Here is a 20,606-nt window from a genome sequence, read left to right on the forward strand (position 1 = left end):
ATTATGTTTTAATTAATTTATTTATATATTTAAAAATATTTTTTTTTTCATCGCTTTTAGTAAATTGGCCAACTGTGTGTTAGTGCGCACACAAGTCACAATTGCGCAAGTTTCACCAGCCAAGCTCTTGTATCCTTGCGTAAGCGCTTGTAAGCTGCGCACAAGAAGCTATGTCAATCCAGCTAAATGAAATGGTGATAAATGCATACAATAAAAGTTATCCCGCCAAACAATCGTCCTCAAGTAGGGACGTGCCATGGTGGAACAAGAAGCTTGGAAGTCTTCGAAAAAATAGTCGGAAACTTTTTAATAAAGCGAAACGTACTTCAGACTGGGCTCAATATAGAAGAGCCTTAACTGAATATAGCAATGAAATCCGGAAATCTAAAAGGAGGTCTTGGGTTCAAATGTGTGAATCTATAGAGAAAACTCCAGTTGTTTCTAGATTACAAAAGACTCTTGCCAAAGATCATACCGTTGAGCTTGGCAATTTAAAGCGTCACGACGGAATCTATACTAGTGGTCCTCGTGATACCTTAAATCTAATGATGGAAACGCATTTTCCCGGTTTTATATATATATATATATATATATATATATATATATATATATATATATATATATATATATATATATATATATATATATATATATATATATATATATATATATATATATATATATATATATATATATATATATATATATATATATATATATATATATATATATATATATATATATATATATATACCAGTAATCACCCGATTATATCAGTACCCGATTTTATCACATTTTTTACCCGATTTTATCATCATAAAACATTTCATTGAAAAAAGGCAGGGTGAACTGATTTTCTATTACGCTTCAATATTTAAGATATTTTTCATAATTCTGTGTATCATTCTGGATGCAGTTTACATTAAAAATTCAACCGATGCACAATGTCACATTTTGCTGTTTTCGTGCAAATAATTGAATAGTGATACAAATGTTTATTAGAACCGTATAATATGTTCGGAGAAGTTTCAAAATATTTGAAAACGCATCTTTTGATGTAGAAAGCTGGGTGATCAATCCTCCTAAAAGTGAGATAGAATATTTACTTTTTCATTAGATAAAGATAGACGCTTGGTGCCTTAGGCAAAGTATTAGGTGATCTCCAAACAAGAAACTTTACAGAGACATCATGTTTCTATCTCTTACATATTGTAAGCAACATAAAGTTTTCTATGAGAAGGCATTAAAAATCGTTATTTACGTTTTAAGATTTTTCTGGTTGCAATATGTGAGAGATATCAGCATGCTATCTTCGGCAAAGTTTAGTGTTGTGAGAACATCTAATATTTTGCTGATGGTACTGCGCTACAAAAAAGCAAGTAATTCATTTTACCAATTCAAACAAAAACATTAACGAATAAAAAACTTAATTGTAGTTTATTTGCAACTTTACATCGATTTTTTTGGGTTTTTTATTTTTTTAGGTTTGTTCAGAAAAGTTTTAGGCAACTGAAATATCTATTTATAGTTCGAAACCCCTCCCTCTTCTGGAAGAGAGGGGTCCCATACAAATGAAACACAAATTCATGCACATCTCGAAAACTAACCAAGCAAATGGAACCAAATTTGGCAGGTGGATGTTTTTAGGGGTAACAAATGAGCCGTTGAGAGCAAATGGTACATGTGCCATTTTTACACTTTTTGGGATTTATGCATAAATTGTTGCAGAGCGCAATAACGTACTAGAATATCCAAGAAAAACCGAAATCTGATAACCTAAACCAAAGTTATAGCCAGAACAATTTTTGGTAATCAACATAATCACCATTTCGTTGAGAGCAAAAGTGGTACATGTCCAGTCTGTGCATATGAGATGAATTGTAAGTCGAAGATCTTAGGATATAGAACAATCATGTCTTCAGCAAAGTTGGTCAAGTGATTGAGTGCTTTCAGATGAAGATCTATCTGTTTTGGAATTTTCTCACTACGTGGCGCTAGTGTACCCGTGATTATTTTATAACAGGAAGAGTTTTATCTATTTCAGTATCAACTCGTATGCTGTGGCCAATTCAGAAGATAACTCTCTGAGGTCTGTGATATAGATATATATTTACACACTGGACCCAGGTTTGGCTTTAGGCAGGCCGCCGATAGCCTTCCGAAAATTACAGAAATACCGTAATTAAGGTCAATTTTCTAAAGTGATTCTAGAGTAGGCTGTCCCAAAATTGCATGATGTCTGGAAACCTGGGGGCTCACCCTTAAAATGAAAGTTTGGGGTGTCAGAAAAAATCTTTATAAGGGCGAAAACTTTAGGAAATGATGTTTAAGGGGTGCACAAGCGGGATATTTGAAAAAAGTCAGTTTTTTGAACATGTTATTTTAAAAACAATCTAACACTTTAAATTTTAATAAATCGTTATGTCTTATTATTTCTAATGGATTCTTCAGGGTTCAAACTATAAGCCAGATTTTTGTTCAGAGCTGTTCAGGGTCCCAAGCATGCATTATGTATTTTTAAATTATCGAAAAAGTTGATTTTTTAAAAAATTCCAGCATTCAATCGTTTGAAGTGGGTACCGTACATTGAGCCATATAAAGTTCAATACCGTCAAAATATGGGAAATTTAGTGGGGAATAAGTTTGCCGAAGACACAATATGGCTATCTTTAACCCCAACAAAGTTATTCGTGATTTACTGCGATAAAAAAATATACACTTTTTTCTATATTTACAATGTTTATTTATAGAAGCCAATAATACGAGTCAAAAAAAAATTAATCAATTATCAAGAATTTAAGTAATCAATTACTGACTTTTTCGATGAATTGTTTTGTTTTTTACGGTTATTTGCAATCATCAGTAGTGTATTCCCCTTCTCTTCGTCGGACTTTGGACCAAAATCATTGTAGTCTCCTGCTGTCCCGAAAGCTCGTTCCGCTGGATCGTTAATCACCGTATAAGAGCTACATTTCCTCTTCGCTTCAATGTAATCAGTTCGTGAGTTCCAGCTGGTAGGATCTTCATTCAAGAAACCGCTCTCTAGCCCCAAAATTTGAAAAAAGATCATGGATCTTTCGGTTACATAATCGGCCAGACCTTTTTTGGCCGAGTACTTTCTAACTCTGGTTAAAGAGCTTCCATTACTCCGCTTTTTCAAATTTTCTACCATCTTCCGTTTTGTTTCCTCATCTACTCGATCACTAAATAAAGAGAGACTTACATTGAGCTCTGTTAAGTACCAAAGGTGCTTCTCGAACTTTCTGGAAGTGTTTTGGCTTAGCTCTTTATCCTCAAAATTTTGCAAGGACTGCATAAACCTCAAGTCGTTCACTGGTGCATCTGTTGCCACTGGACATTCATACCACCCTTTCACGTAAATTTTCACAACAAACAGCACAAATCTGTGAAGCTGGACATTATCTGTCTCGAATTGATCCCGGAAAAGGTATATTTTGAGACCATATATCGCCCGAGCCATCCACCGGGCGTGGTGTAGGGCACCAGGGCGCCGAAATTTCACTGGATCGCCTTCTCCAAGGCACAATAATGAAAGCTGCAGAAGTTCTTTATAGTCCTCGCGTATGAATTTTTGCAAGATCATTTGCCTGCAAAAATCAACAAGACTTTTGGTTTCCTCTTGTCCGAGTGTTCCTTTAAAGATAATACAATATAAAACATGTTATTTTATTTTCTTGAGGAAACCTCAAATTATAATTTGGTACCAATAGGGAATCCAGCATAATCAATTTCATTTATTGTATACCATTCGTTTCGGAATGATTTGAATAGAGCGTCATCGGGAGAACTTGTCAGTTGTTCAAAACATGTCATGTAGACTGTTTTAAGAATCAATTCATATACCCTGCACGGAAAATCCAGCAATTTTCTTCCAAGTAGACGTTCTAGGATGACCGCAGCACCATTTTTTTCTCCTGAATTCACATTGGTGGTGTCATAACACTTTCCGCAAATAACTTCATCGAGATTCCAGCGTTTCAAGCTTTTAAAAACTTGTTCTGCTACGACTTTTCCTGTACCGTGTTCTATAAATTCGCAACTGATGATTTGATCAACAGAATCTAAACCCGTCAAGACAACAGCTAACTTTTCAGTTTTTTTGCGATTGAACAACAATTGCTTGGAATCAAAATGAACGACCAAAGACTTCTCTTTTGGAAACTTATCCTGAACTTCTTTAGCAATCTCTTGGCGGGCCTGGAGAATGGAAAGACATATTAAACATCAATATTATAAATCTGTGCAGGCAAACATACTGCTTTGCGTTTTCTGTGAAGAGTAAATTTGCTTAAACTTAGTTCTTGTGGATTGATATCAAAGGCAACAGCTGTGGCTGCTAATACCCCAACAGCCCCACGGTTAGAGATTCGGTTTCGGTCAATATTTTAGATAAAAGCGTTTGTTAGTGGTTGTAGTCTTTTACTTCGTCAGAACTCCACGCGGATCGCATCGTGTTGTAATTCACTTTCGATATTTTCTACGCTGATGTTGAAAAATTCACTCATCTGCATCTTACTCGATTTCAATCTTTCTAATGATCTTGAGTCCCGCTTCTTATAGACCTTCTTTAGTCTTTGCCATGATGCTATAAGCTTGGTAACTCGTCTAACAACGTTCCGCTTGAGCTGATGCGGGAAACCAGCCCGATCCCAAATTGCCATTGCCTCGGTAGACACATTCTGAACACTTTGTCCCTTCGATGATTTCTGATTTTCCAGGTGGTACCGGAGTTACTGATGATCTCAAGCTGCGACGGAAAATGATTTTTGGGCAGGTTCTTTCTTGCTATGCCGGACATCAGATCGTATTTGAGCTTCGTTTTCGGCGACATGATAAGTTATTGTTCTATTTCCCGTGACTTCTAGAGATTAACTGATAATGAAATATTTGTCGGAGACGGAGTGTATTTGTTCACTACCTCCTAAACTTTCTCATTTCTCTGTAGAGAGCTGAGTAATGAGAGCACGCATACGTAAATAGCCTTTGTTCAACGATCCCTGGATCGTGGAATGAAAAATATTGCTATTGTTTCATTGTATCTACCAAGGAGTTAGTTTAATAACGATTGCAATAAAGCAGACTTGCAACCTATTGTTCCCTATGCGGTGTATAAAAAATGTACAAGTACTTTGCTATGAATAGGCGTAATCATTTGTGCGGTTTAGTGGTGGGTCGTAGCGATTTTGGTTAATGTGTTGACGAATACTATATTTTAAATTATTATTCATAAAGTTCGGCAGTAAATATATCAGTAGTAAATCACGAATAACTTTGTTGGGGTTAAAGATAGCCATATTGTGTCTTCGGCAAAGTTATTTCCCACTAAATTTCCCATCTTCAGACGGTATTGAACTTTATATGGCTCAATGTACGGTACCCACTTCAAACGATTGAATGCTGTAATTTTTTAAAAAATCAACTTTTTCGATAATTTAAAAATACATAATGCATGCTTGGGACCCTGAACAGCTCTGAACAAAAATCTGGCTTATAGTTTGAACCCTGAAGAATCCATTAGAAATAATAAGACATAACGATTTATTAAAATTTAAAGTGTTAGATTGTTTTTAAAATAACATGTTCAAAAAACTGACTTTTTTCAAATATCCCGCTTGTGCACCTCTTAAACATCATTTCCTAAAGGTTTCGCCCTTATAAAGATTTTTTCTGACACCCTAAACTTTCATTTTAAGGGTGAGCCCCAGGTTTCCAGACATCATGCAATTTTGGGACAGCCTATTCTAGAGCTTCCTAATTTTTTCGAAACTGCTTCTGCGGGATTGACTAGAAACGAAATGACATCACCGAAAGATCCGGAACTAGCGTAAAATGTCAATTTTCAACAGTGTTCCTAAAGCTTCCTGTTTTTTTTTTCGAGACCAATTCTAGAAGGAAAATGAGTTTTCAACGAAATATGCTCCAAGATGGCCACCACGTGAACCACCGGTACTACCATAAAAGAGATTAATTTTTAAGAACAGTCCCACTTCTTTTCTAAACCACTCCCAGACGAAAATAAATGATATCATGACAGAATGTTACTCAAATTTACCATCAGATAGCCCTCCGAAAGATCCGGAATTACCGTAAACGAGATTAATTTTGAAAAACAGGTCCTAGTCCCATCTGGATACGGTGTATATTTTTCCAAGACTGTATCATATTTTCAGTTCACTCATTTGTCGCTCCTATAACTACATACACTGTCTGCTTTAATGAGCAGGTCCTAGTATTTCCGTGTTTTTTTTTCGAAACTTACACATGCAAAATATACCATAATATTAAAGAAAGGCCGAGATCTGATAACTTATACCGGAGTTATAGCCGAAATAATTTTCAGTTTTCCTCTTCTACGTTATTTCTGGATCCGGAGGGCAACCGGTAGTCTGCCGAAAGTTGAACCTGGGTCCATCGTGTAGTTATTATCGACCAAATAGCAATTCCAAAGATACCAGGGTATTTTCCTTTGAATTGGCCCCAGTCGTTCTAGATTATTTAAAATGTCTTTTGTTACATATACACTAACGCCACAAAGTGACAGAATTCCTTAACAAACAGATCATCATTCTATAGTACTATTTATAAAATTAATTTATATATTTATAAAAAATCAATATAAAACAATTTTTTTCTCTGATTCGATTATAAATAAAATTCGATTATATATAGTGAGAAAAATCTGAGACTATATATAATCAAGTCCGATCTGTGTACCCCGTCATTTTCGGCTGTTTTCCAGAAACCGGAAGTCCCAATCTTAGAATTTAAAATGGTGTCTGTGGTCGATTCTAGCTCCGTTGTATCATTCTGGTATCGGAACATCTCATATTGGATGGAAATCGGCCATTTTGGCTATTTTTCAGCAACCGGAAGTCGCCATATTGGATTTCAAAGTGGCATTTGGAGACAATTTCTGGCCTGTGAGCGTCATTCTGGTTAAAGAAACACCCATATGGGGTGGTATTTGGTCATTTTCGGCTGTTTTCCAGTCACCGGAAGTTGTCATCTTACAATTCATAATATTGTCTGAGGTCGATTTGTGGCTTCAGTGCATCATAACAATTCCGGAAATACCCATATTGGGTGGTGTTTGATCATTTTCCGCTATTTCTCAGAAACCAGAAGTCGCCATCTTGGATTTCAAAATGGCATTTGGATACAATTTCTGGCCTCTGAGCGTCATTTTGGTAAAAGAAACACCCATATTGGGTGGTATTTGGTCATTTTCGGCCGTTTTCCAGTCACCGGAAGTCGCCATTTTACAACTCAAAATGTTGTCTGAGGTCGATTTGTGGTTTCAGTGCATCGTAACAATCCCAGAAATACCGATATTGGGTGGTTTTTGGTCATTTGCCGCTATTTTTCAGAAACCGGAAGTCACCATATTGGATTTCAAAATGGCATTTGGAGACAATTTCTAGCCTCTGAGCGTCATTCTGGTTGAAAAAACACCCATATTGGGTGGTATTTGATCATAAACGGTTGTTTTCCAGTCACCGGAAGTCGTTATCTTACAATTCATAATGTTGTCTGAGGTTGATTTGTGGCTTCAGTGCATCATAACAATTCCGGAAATACCCCCATGAAGTTAGAAGCCAGCAACATCTTAGCGTAATCTAGTTCAAAGCCCAAAAAATTTTCTGTTGTGTATCCAGTAATTTCGAATGCGTTCTCAAAGGTTAAATTCTGAGGGTCGTCATGAAATTCACAAACAAAAGTAACGCGAATCAAGGGCGCGGTAAAACCCTTGTTCTGGGCTCATGACGATTGGGTTGCCTAAATTCAGCTCTTCTCAGATTTATCACAAACCCAATTTCGTTCTTGTAAATATGTTAATGTTGGCACATTACGCCAAATACTAATTTGTAATTTTTTTTTGTTTTTTGTGAGATTGAGCCTATATAGTTATATCATAGGCTAGAATCCGATTAAATGTGTGCCGTAGTGGGCACGAATTTGAGAAAGGTTGAACAAGGACTTGGTCAGAGACATTTGGTTAGGTAGTAGCATTTCTGCCAAAAGCAGCTGGCGCTTATGAGCATTATGATTATGATAATATAGAGTAGGCATGATGGGAGATTAAGATTTGGCAAGCAGACGAGGCTTGCGTATATAGTATGATATCCATTTGGTCGTTTGAAACTGGAGGTTTGCTCAAGAGTTATGTGAGTTGTTAAGTCTCTGACTAACATCCAGGAGGATGATTTTTTGAATTTTTTGTGAATCGGTTGATCCCCGATTCACAAAAAATTCTTCCGCTACGGTAGAGTTGTGTTACGTTTAAGAATAAAGTCAGCTCATCACAACACTTCATGGGCTAAATTAGCGTAAGAAATAACCCAAATGTCAATCGATACGTCGCTTGCGAACGGTTCCTCTTCATGCTGCTATAAAAACACATAATCGTGAAGTCTGCCACAAGGGACATTCAAGAAAAAGAAACGTCAAAACGATGACAGCAACAGAAAAAGGGAAAAAGAACTTCCGTGAAGCGAAAGCGGCAACGTTTGAGCTCTCTTATGGTTGAGCCGTCGCGGTGTGCACAAGTACAGCGAGGTGGTGGCGAGTCGCGATAAAACCAAAAGCGCAGTGCGGTGCGCCATCATATTAAACGAGTGAAAGGTCGTGGTGCCGGTTGGGAAGAAAACCCAGGTAAAACGGGTTCTAGTGAATCACGGAAAAGCAACATACCGGCCGCGCGAAAACGAGGTAACCCTTGCACGGCAAGGTGGTCTGTATGCGGAATTTGCGAAAACGAGGTGGGAAACGTGCGGTGAGTGTTGGCCTGCCTGAAAACGCATGAATAGCGCGAGTGTTACAGGTTTTGTATCCGTGGTGTGACTCCTGGTGCGCGCAGGAGACGAAAAGCTTCGGCCTGCAGGCCAAGTCGCCGCAACCGGCCTGGCAAGCAGGCTATTCCGCATGGGATATTAACGCGGTGGCATACTGGCCGCCATCTTGCGTTGACCGTGGCAGCGGAGGAATAGCTGTGAAGAATAAGAACGTGTAGTGATCACTCACACAGCCAACCTTATTAGGATGACGATCGCGACGGACTAGACGGAGCAACAGTGAAACAATCGTGAGTAATTAGCGTTAGCAGTTGAGGATTATATGTGGTAGCTTTGTACCCATTTCGCACGGGCAATTTTATTAGTCTTTGTGCCCACTTGTCACGGGTGGGTTTGTAGCTAGCCGTGCTGCTGAGCATGCCCATTCAGGCGATCAGTAAACGCAATATGCTTAAAAAGCGTCGAAAAGGCGGGGCTTAGAGCCTTATACAAACTTTTAGTAATTGTCACAAAGTGGTTTGTTAGAAATATTCTGATTCATCGTATTAATAACTTGGTGATATTTATAGGAGAAACCAGAAAGGTTTTTTATTTTCGAATTGTTATCGCGAGTCGTATTTTCATCAATACATTCATGAATATTTCTCGTGACAAAGTTCTAGAATAAATTATTACATTCGTGACCATCTATTACAAACTATGTTTTTCTTTCGATGATAAAAATTAGAAATGACTGAATGTGTACATATAAACTAATGACATACAACAAGTTGGAATTGCGATAAATGCCTCAAGTCTTTTCCAAATACATCTCCATTTTCGTGGTGAAAGTATATCGTCTACCTCTTAAAATTTTCATGCGCCCTCAGAAAAACTTAGTTTAGAAAATATTCAGAAAATTTTAAATATTCCAGAAACAAAAAAAATAATTTCATTCCTCTTTTTAATCATATTTCTGTTCGGATGCAACTTCTGGTTTAACATTGTTACAAAATATATGAGAATTTTCGAGGAAAATTCACAAATCATATTATGTTTTAATTTTAAAACATTTACATTTTATGTTTTTAGTAATCATCGCCCCCATCTTGATGAACCTAAAAAATCTAAAGGTATTCGTCACCAATAATTTTTGGTGACCTCTCTAAAAAGAATAATTGTTTTCGAGAGTGATCATTTCTAAATTCTTTAATGAAGATCAATAAATACGGGGACTCTTGTGAGACAATACTAATCGAACGTTGGACTGAGGACATATTCCCTTCATATTGAACTAATATTTTCTTTTTTACTTATTACTTGAATTTATGTGACAAAGTTAATAAGATGTTTTTCAAAAAAGATCACACAACTAAGGTCGCTTTTTACGCGTTTTTTTACGCGGATTTCGGAATTTACGCGTTTTTTACGCGGATTCCGGATTTTACGCGTTTTTTTTACGCGGTTTGTATCCTCCGCGTAAAAAGCGACTTTAGTGTATTCTCCTTTAACAACATTTGACACATATTTCCTTTCAAAAGTCACGGTGACCAAACAGTAAAATTTGTCGGTCAAAGCCCAATGTTTACTTTTCCTAATATTTACTCAAACTAAAAGAGCTAATTACCAAAGTCACCGTAACAATGCTAATAACTTATATATTTTTTAAAAAGATACAATTTTTTTTAAACAATACTTTTGATGTATATGTGATGTATGTTTTCTCACGGAAGTCACAGTGACTAACTGGGAAAACTATTCCTATGTGATATGTCACCATGAATTCATTAGAAAACATGAAACCGTACCTCTTAACGATTTGGTGACAATTCTAAGACAAAATATCTTTTGTTCTTCAAATTAACACCGGGACTACCTTAGGGGCCATCCACATTCCACGGTCCCTACAATTTTTTTAGAATTTATATGGACAGTTGTCCACGGAGGGGGGGGTCAAAATCGTTAAAAATCTGTCCACGTGGTATGTGGATGGCCCCTCATGAAAAAAATTCTCATGCTTCCAAAACAAAATAAATCTTTCTGTGACTCTTTGGAGAAAAACTAATAAATTGTAATTCAATTGCCACAGAGATAAAAATAGGAAATGTTTGTTTTTTTTATCGTATCTTTAGTGTCTTTTGTAAGAAAATTCACACAAGCTTTTCTTTAAAAAGTAATAGTTACTCTATTACAAAAATTGCTTCCATATCTTTTAAATAACGTTTGGAGAGCAATATTGAGACAAAAGGCGTATGTCATTTGTAAGCCTCGTGCGGATTGGGAACCGCATTGCCAACATGGTGTCTTCGGTTTCTTACCTTCTTGAATTTCGCTGATACGGTGTACTCTTCCTGTCCCTGACGGCGTGAACTGTAGATTTCGCGCCGCTGCTTTGTTGCTCGATAATCGTGGCGTCCTCCTTTAAGTTTAAAAGGCGTTGATACTCATAAATTAACGATTGGACATTCTCATTATTTCGTGAAACGAAAATCAACATTCAACCGTGATAAGTGTATAGTTAGAAATTGTTATCAAACGACTTTTTTGATTCCCGAGTAATAATTAACATAGGAGGTATTCCGAAAAGCGTTCATATGCAAATGTTGCTAACACGTTTAAACAACAAAAATGCCTTTAAAAAATCGACAAACTCTCAAAACTTGTATCTTACCAAAGGACAGAAATATTTTGTTAAAAAAAGTTTGTTTATTTCATTGCGTGTATGGATGATATCATAATAAGTATTTTTGGAATAAGTCAAGTCAAGAACAAGTCAGAAATAAGTCAAAAAGTCAAGAAAAATGCAATCATGCTTCGGAAGCTGCATTGCATTGCATTGCTTCCACAGAAATCACTGATGACGTTACCGGTGCAACTAAAAAACTGTCGCTACATAAAACAGAAGTTGGTTAAGAAATTCTTCAAATTTCCAGAGTAAGCCGGCTTGGACCGTAAATCTAGAAGGCGCAAGTTTAATAATCGAAATACGCCGGCAGGATTATTACTGAAAATTCATGAAATTTATTATTTTACTAAAAAATAAACCAAAATATTTCGTAAAACCATACTGAATACAAAAAATGCTTGCGTTGTATAATTTTTCAAGTAAGGCGATACTTTCAAATTATTACAATACCTGCTACTAAATGATTTCTTCTTTTTTCTCCTGGTTCAAATTGACAGCTAATTCTGGTTCATTCGACACTCCCACAGCTTCGTATCCGTTTCTCCCTCCCAGACCAAGACTATGTTAAAACACCTAGGCTTGAAAAGTTAATAATTAAAATCTCATAATCAGTGCGTCTTGAACTGTCCTACAGTCTTGAACTGTCTTACAGATCAATGTTTTCGGTTGCTTGTAGACTGGTTTTTGACTGCTTATAGCTTCAAAGTTTGTGTTTTGTCAGTGTGTCGTTTAAAGACTACCTGAAAATTATTTCCCATCAGTCTTTCTCAAGACTACCTACTTTTGAATTTAACATTTGTTCTTTTTTCGTATCACCTGAAATGGCAGGACGAAAAAAGAAACCACGCATCGCTGCGGGGAGGAAAAGAGAGGCATCTCTTTCTGACACTTCGAGTGTCTGTAGTGACAATCCTTTTGATGTTTTGCCTGAGCAAAAAGCTGGTGAAAATTATTAGAAATGAAATTATACAAAATGTAAAATCTTCAAGAAAGGAGAAAGTTCCACCTATTGTGGTAACTATTTCTTCTTAATTTAATATATTCAAAAAGGAACTTTCAACGTTTGTTTCTGACGTTAAAGTTACCTATCAAATTGGCCGTAGAGGTGAATGCCGCTTATTAGCCGACTCAATAAAGGGTCGTGATCGTCTTGTTCAGTATTTAACTGAAAAGATGTACAAATTTTTTACATATGACACCAAGAACGCCAAGCCGTTCAAGGTTGTCTTGAAAGGTCTCACCAACGATCAAACCGTTGATGAGATCAAACTTACTTTAACAGAATTACTTGGCATAGCCCCTACCCAAGTAATTCTAATGAAACAAAAATCACGAGGCGAAAACAGTCAGCGCACAGGAATTTCCCTTGTTAATTATTTAATTCATTTTAACCGCAGTGAGGTTAATAACCTAAAATTTTTTGAAAAGGCACATGCTTTATATAACGTGCGTGTAAAATGGGAAGCTTATAGGAAGTTTGGCGGAGGTGAAAAGCATATCACCCAATGCCGTATTTGCCAACGTTATGGCCATGGTTCAAAGTTCTGTAACATGGACCAAAAATGCCTGATTTGTGGAGACTCTTCTCACAAAAAGGACACATATCCTGTGAAAAAGAGTAAAAATTTTCGCTGTGCGAATTGTAACGGCAACCATATGTCAAATTTTTACCAATGCCCAGTCCGTTTAGCAATTGTTAAGGCAAGGTAAACAAATATCAATTTCCCAATCAAAACAAAATTCTCCAAGCGTACCAGTACCACCCACTTCTTCTACTCCTTTGCATACTCGTTTAACAAATGCACAGGTTACAGGTAGTTCGAACATTCTACCGCCAAATGTTGGTAGTTCGAAAATGACCGCTAATATGGGTAAGCAAAACACGCTAGAAAAAAATTGTACACCTATTACCCCAGCTAATATTACTACCGAAAATATTTTTCCTAATCAACTGCCTGGGGCCTATTACGGCAGGTTAACTTTCTTTTCTGCAACAGGCAATGTTCGATCTCATGAACGCCATGTTGCAGGCAAAATCAATGTTTGAAGCCATTCAAATAGATACAAATTTTACAAATAAAATTGTTTCTAATTTAAAATTTAAAAAATAGATTGCAGAACAGACTAATGAGGAAGAACGTACAAGATGCCCCAGCAGAAACATTGCCAACAACATACAAACCTATGCCCTACATCGACAGATTAACGGCGCGCATAAAGAAATCACTGCGTATAGATTTCCCAGAAATTACCCTCGCTACACGTAATGAGCACACCATAAACCATTTGTTCACGAACACCAAAGATCGGATCGCAACATTAGATCGCAGCAACGTCATTTACAAAATTCCCTGTGCCAACTGCGATGCGTGCTATGTTGGACTCACTACACAGCATCTCAAAACAAGAATCAGCAACCACCGGTCAAACATTAAAAAACTGGATGAGCTCAAGTCAAACGAACATGCCACCAGCCCATCTACTATTGCCAAAATACATCACCTGAGGGAAAAAACTGCTTTACTCCAACACAGCATCGACGAGAACCATTCATTCAAGTTGAATGAGGTGTGTATCCCGGATGAACATAGGCGAAAAACAGCGTTGAACGTGTTGGAAATGTGCCACATTATCACGAACGATCATACGGTAAACAAACGCAGTGATGTTGAAGGCTTAAGCACAACATATACAGCAATCATGCAACACGTCAAGCGGAGTACAGAAATAAACAACAGCAAACGTCAACGGTCGCTGACAGCTTCCACCGAGTGTCACACAGCATAACTTGTGCGCAATAGAGTTTGCACGCAAGGTCGCTGGTTACGGAAAAAATGGTTCAGTATGATTGAAAGTGCTACGAGTTCCGCTTCGTTAAAGTGTACAGTTTTTAATTTGTTTTTTTTTAATTTGCATAATGTAAGAAGCATGAATTGTATTTGATATCATGTTTAGCTAATTTAATGTATTTTTGGATGTTCTGTTAGGATGATTACTTTCTGTTTCGACAATTAATGCTCTAGCCGAAGAACCACTTCACAGGAAAATTGTCCTCTCGGTAATGATGTTATGTGCATAATTTATGTATTTGTTTCTAAAAATCGTTTTGATCTTAATTTACTTGTAGAGCCTTGATAAAGAATATATATTATTCGAAACGTCGGTGTAAGAGAAAAATATCGTTTTCTTTTCACATTTTAAAGACTGCGAAGCCGAAAGAAACTCCCCTTTAAAATTTAGCAATGTTTTTAAATAAACCGTCAAAATTTTAAATTGGAATGCTCGCTCATTGAAGGCCAATGAGAATGAGCTTTGTAATTTTTTAACAGTAAATAATGTGCATATTGCAATTATTACTGAAACATTTTTGAAACCTAACATAAAACTAAAATATGATCTCAATTACGTGGTTCATAGATATGATAGGATTCAGGGTTCCGGCGGTGGAGTTGCAATTGTTATTCATCGCCGAATCAATCATCGTGCTCTTCCCCATCTTGAGACGAAAGTTATTGAAACTTTGGGAATTGAAGTTCAAACTGAACTTGGGATTTTATTTATTGCCGCAGCATATTTACCATTTCAATGCACACGCGAGCACAAAAATTATTTTAAAGGTGATTTACAAAAACTCACCAGAAATCGTTCGAATTTTTTTATAATAGGCGATTTTAACGCTAAACATCGATCATGGAATAATTCTCAAAGTAATTCCATTGGCAACATTCTATTCAATGATTGTTCTTCAGGATACTATTCTATTTTGTCTCCGAATAGTCCTACATGCTTTTCTTCTGTAAGAAACCCTTCAACAATTGATTTGGTGCTAACAGATCAAAGTCATGTATGTAGTGAATTGATCACACATGCTGACTTTGATTCTGACCATCTTCCAATAACTTTTTCTTTATCACATGAATCAGTTTTAAACCCTATGAGCTCTGTTTTTAATTATCACAAGGCTAATTGGGAAAGATACAAAACTCATATTGAGAGAAATTTCAATAATGAGCTTGATTTGCAAAACGAAGTGAATATTGATTCCGCTTTGGAAGCATTAAAATGTGCAATTGTTGATGCAAGGAATTATTCTGTTCCAAAGGCTCAAGTGAAATTTGATTCACCAATAATTGACGAAAATCTTCAACTTCTAATTCGTTTGAAAAATGTCCGAAAGATTTACAGAAAGAGAATAAACATAGATTTACTCTTCTGAGAAATCAAAATTTTGAGACTAAAGTTGGAAAATTGAAACCATATTCAAAACCCTTTTGGAGCTGTCGAAGATTCTTAAGAAACCTTCAAAGCCTATTCCAGTTTTAAAAGATGGTGAACGTTTTCTTGTATCCAATGAACAAAAGGCTCAAAGACTTGCTCAGCAGTTTGAGAGTGTTCATAACTCAAATTTGAATTTTGTGAGTCCAATTGAAAATGAAGTCACACGTCAATTTGATTTAATTTTTTCTCAGAATTTTTTACCTGCAGAAACAACTGAAACTAACCTGAATGATGTAAAATCAGTTATTAAAAATTTAAAATATTTAAAAATATATAAAATTTAAAAATATGAAAGCACCTGGTGACGATGGAATCTTTAATATACTAATCAAACATCTCCCTGAGAGCACAATGGTATTTTAAGTGAAAATGAAATAGTGAAACTTTTTCGATAATTTAAAAATACATAATGCATGCTTGGGACCCTGAACTGCTCTGAACAAAAATCTGGCTTACAGTTTGAACCCTAAAGAATCCATTAGAAATAATAAGACATAACGATTTATTAAAATTTGAAGTGTTAGATTGTTTTTAAAAAAACATGTTCAAAAAACTGACTTTTTTCAAATATCCCGCTTGTGCACCTCTTAAACATCATTTCCTAAAGGTTTCGCCCTTATAAAGATTTTTTCTGACACCCTAAACTTTCATTTTAAGGGTGAGCCCCAGGTTTCCAGACATCATGCAATTTTGGGACAGCCTATTCTAGAGCTTCCTAATTTTTTCGAAACTGCTTCTGCGGGATTGACTAGAAACGAAATGACCTCACCGAAAGATCCGGAACTAGCGTAAAATGTCAATTTTCAACAGTGTTCCTTAAGCTTCCTGTTTTTTTTTCGAGACCAATTCTAGAAGGAAAATGATCTTTCAACGAAATATGCTCCAAGATGGCCACCACGTGAACCACCGGTACTACCATAAAAGAGATTAATTTTTAAGAACAGTCCCACTTCTTTTCTAAACCACTCCCAGACGAAAATAAATGATATCATGACAGAATGTTACTCAAATTTACCATCAGATAGCCCTCCGAAAGATCCGGAATTACCGTAAACGAGATTAATTTTGAAAAACAGGTCCTAGTCCCATCTGGATACGGTGTATATTTTTCCAAGACTGTATCATATTTTCAGTTCACTCATTTGTCGCTCCTATAACTACATACACTGTCTGCTTTAATGAACAGGTCCTAGTATTTCCGTGTTTTTTTCGAAACTATCACATGCAAAATATACCATAATATTAAAGAAAGGCCGAGATCTGATAACTTATACCGGAGTTATAGCCGAAATAATTTTCAGTTTTCCTCTTCTACGTTATTTCTGGATCCGGAGGGCAACCGGTAGTCTGCCGAAAGTTGAACCTGGGTCCATCGTGTAGTTATTATCGACCAAATAGCAATTCCAAAGATACCAGGGTATTTTCCTTTGAATTGGCCCCAGTCGTTCTAGATTATTTAAAATGTCTTTTGTTACATATACACTAACGCCACAAAGTGACATAATTCCTTAACAAACAGATCATCATTCTATAGTACTATTTATAAAATTAATTTATATATTTATAAAAAATCAATATAAAACAATTTTTTTCTCTGATTCGATTATAAATAAAATTCGATTATATATAGTGAAAAAAAAAACTGAGACTATATATAATCGAGTCCGACCTGTGTACCCCGTCATTTTCGGCTGTTTTCCAGAAACCGGAGTCCCAATCTTAGAATTTAAAATGGTGTCTGTGGTCGATTCTAGCTCCGTTGTATCATTCTGGTATCGGAACATCTCATATTGGATGGAAATCGGCCATTTTGGCTATTTTTCAGCAACCGGAAGTCGCCATATTGGATTTCAAAGTGGCATTTGGAGACAATTTCTGGCCTGTGAGCGTCATTCTGGTTAAAGAAACACCCATATGGGGTGGTATTTGGTCATTTTCGGCTGTTTTCCAGTCACCGGAAGTCGTCATCTTACAATTCATAATATTGTCTGAGGTCGATTTGTGGGTTCAGTGCATCATAACAATTCCGGAAATACCCATATTGGGTGGTATTTGATCATTTTCCGCTATTTCTCAGAAACCAGAAGTCGCCATCTTGGATTTCAAAATGGCATTTGGATACAATTCCTGGCCTCTGAGCGTCATTTTGGTAAAAGAAACACCCATATTGGGTGGTATTTGGTCATTTTCGGCTGTTTTCCAGTCACCGGAAGTCGTCATCTTACAATTCATAATATTGTCTGAGGTCGATTTGTGGCTTCAGTGCATCATAACAATTCCGGAAATACCCATATTGGGTGGTATTTGATCATTTTCCGCTATTTCTCAGAAACCAGAAGTAGCCATCTTGGATTTCAAAATGGCATTTGGATACAATTCCTGGCCTCTGAGCGTCATTCTGGTTAAAGAAACTCCCATATGGGGTGGTATTTGGTAATTTTCGGCTGTTTTCCAGTCACCGGAAGTCGTCATCTTACAATTCATAATATTGTCTGAGGTCGATTTGTGGTTTCAGTGCATCGTAACAATCCCAGAAATACCGATATTGGGTGGTTTTTGGTCATTTGCCGCTATTTTTCAGAAACCGGAAGTCACCATATTGGATTTCAAAATGGCATTTGGAGACAATTTCTGGCCTCTGAGCGTCATTCTGGTTGAAAAAACACCCATATTGGGTGGTATTTGGTAATTTTCGGCTGTTTTCCAGTCACCGGAAGTCGTCATCTTACAATTCATAATATTGTCTGAGGTCGATTTGTGGTTTCAGTGCATCGTAACAATCCCAGAAATACCGATATTGGGTGGTTTTTGGTCATTTGCCGCTATTTTTCAGAAACCGGAAGTCACCATATTGGATTTCAAAATGGCATTTGGAGACAATTTCTGGCCTCTGAGCGTCATTCTGGTTGAAAAAACACCCATATTGGGTGGTATTTGATCATAAACGGTTGTTTTCCAGTCACCGGAAGTCGTTATCTTACAATTCATAATGTTGTCTGAGGTTGATTTGTGGCTTCAGTGCATCATAACAATTCCGGAAATACCCATATTGGGTGGTATTTAGTCATATCCCGCTGTTTTTCAGAAACCGGTAGTCGCCATCTTGGATTTCAAAACGATATTTGGAGACATTTTCCGGATAGAAACCGGAAGTTTCCATCTTAAATTTAACAATGGCGTCTGGAGTCAAAAAATTTTCTTGCTCTCAAAAACCTCAACATATCAAATTTGGTTCCATTTGCTTGATTATTTCTCGAGATGTGCAGAAATTTGTGTGGAACAGGCATGTCTAAGCCCACCACACCACTCGCAGGTGTGTTTCAAGCGATGCCACGATGGGTGTTTAGATTGCCCTTCAGTGCGTATACAAAACGAAAAACCCGCAGTGTTCTAGATAAAACAGCCTTCGAAAGATTCGGCAAACACAAACCCGAGTGTTCTCAACTTCGTGAGCCCTCCGGAGGCCCGCATGCCTACACGTGTTTTCTCAAACGCTTCATTTTTTTTCAAAAGTACATATGAAAATCCTAAGTTAATCCACCTAGCGGTCAGACCCAGCCTTTCTCATTCAAACTTTTATTTGTAAAAAGAGATTTACATGAACGCTTCAATCCAATAAATGTATATTCACTCTTTAGGTTCTAAAATATTGATGTTGTAATCTTTACATATAAAAATGCAGTCAAGTCTGTCTGTCTGTCTGATCCATATAGGCCCGAAAACTACCGAACCGATCGACGTGAAAATTTGTATGTAGGGGTTTTTGGTGCCGATAAAGGTTCCTATGATAGTTTGAGACCCCTCCCTCTTCTGGAAGGGAGGGATCCCATACAAATGAAACATAAATTTCTGCACAACTCAAGAGCAAACCAAGCAAATGAAACCGAATTTGGCATGTGGATGTTTTAAGGGGTAACTAATATGTCCATAATAGTTGGATGAAACACAAATTTGTGCACATCTCGAGAACTTATCAACCAAATGGAACAAAATTTGGCAGGTAAATGTTTTAGTGGTAACAAATATGTACATAATGGTTTGAAACCCGACTCGCTCTTCTATAAGGGAGGGATCCCATAAAAATGAAACACAAATTTCGCACAGCTCAAGAACCAATCAAGAAAATACAACCAAATTTGGTATATGAATGTTTTTAGAGGTAACAAATATGTCCATAATGGTTTGACGCCCCTCCCTCTTCTGGAAGTAGAGGTTTTGAATGTTTTTAGTGGTAACAAATATGTTCCATAATCGACCTCAGACAACATTTTGGATTGTAAGATGGCAACTTCCGGTTTCTGGAAAACAGCCGAAAATGGCCGATTTCCACCCAATATAATAATATCCGGATCTAGAATAATACTCAGGAGCTAAAATCGACCACAGATAGCATTTTAAATTCTAAGATGGCGACTTCCGGTTTCTGAAAACAGTAGAAAAAGACCAAATACCACCCAATATGAGTTTTTCTTTAACCAGTATGCCGTTCAAAATCCAGAAATTGTCTCCAAATGCCATTATGAAATCCAAAATGGCGACTTCCGGTGTCGGAAGAACAGCGGCAAATGACCAAATACCACCTAATATGGGTATTTCCGGAACCGTAATGATGTACTGGAGCCACAAATCGACTTCAGACAACATTTTGAATTGTAAGATGGCAACTTTCGGTTTCGGGAAAGCAGCCTGAAATGGACGATTTCCATTAAATATTAGTATTTCTGGAACCAGAGAGATGCACAGAAGCTAAAAATTGATCACAGACGCAATCTTGAATTTTAAGATGGTGACTTCCGGTGTCTGGCAAAAAGCCGGAAATGACCAAATACCATTCAATATGAATGTTTTCG

General features: G+C 36.8%; 1 protein-coding gene across 1 annotated transcript in view; it reads right to left on the reverse strand.

The window, feature by feature from the left end:
• The window catches only part of LOC129717124 (neuroendocrine convertase 2), a 187,478-nt gene that overhangs the window by 27,740 nt on the left and 139,132 nt on the right, over nt 1–20,606 (reverse strand). Inside the window, exon 10 of the mRNA XM_055666969.1 lies at nt 11,111–11,211. Coding sequence (XP_055522944.1) covers nt 11,111–11,211 — 101 coding nt within the window. The remainder of the gene's footprint in view (nt 1–11,110; nt 11,212–20,606) is intronic.

Source organism: Wyeomyia smithii, chromosome 1 (genome assembly GCF_029784165.1).
Source record: "Wyeomyia smithii strain HCP4-BCI-WySm-NY-G18 chromosome 1, ASM2978416v1, whole genome shotgun sequence".
Classification (NCBI taxonomy): Eukaryota; Metazoa; Arthropoda; class Insecta; order Diptera; family Culicidae; genus Wyeomyia; species Wyeomyia smithii.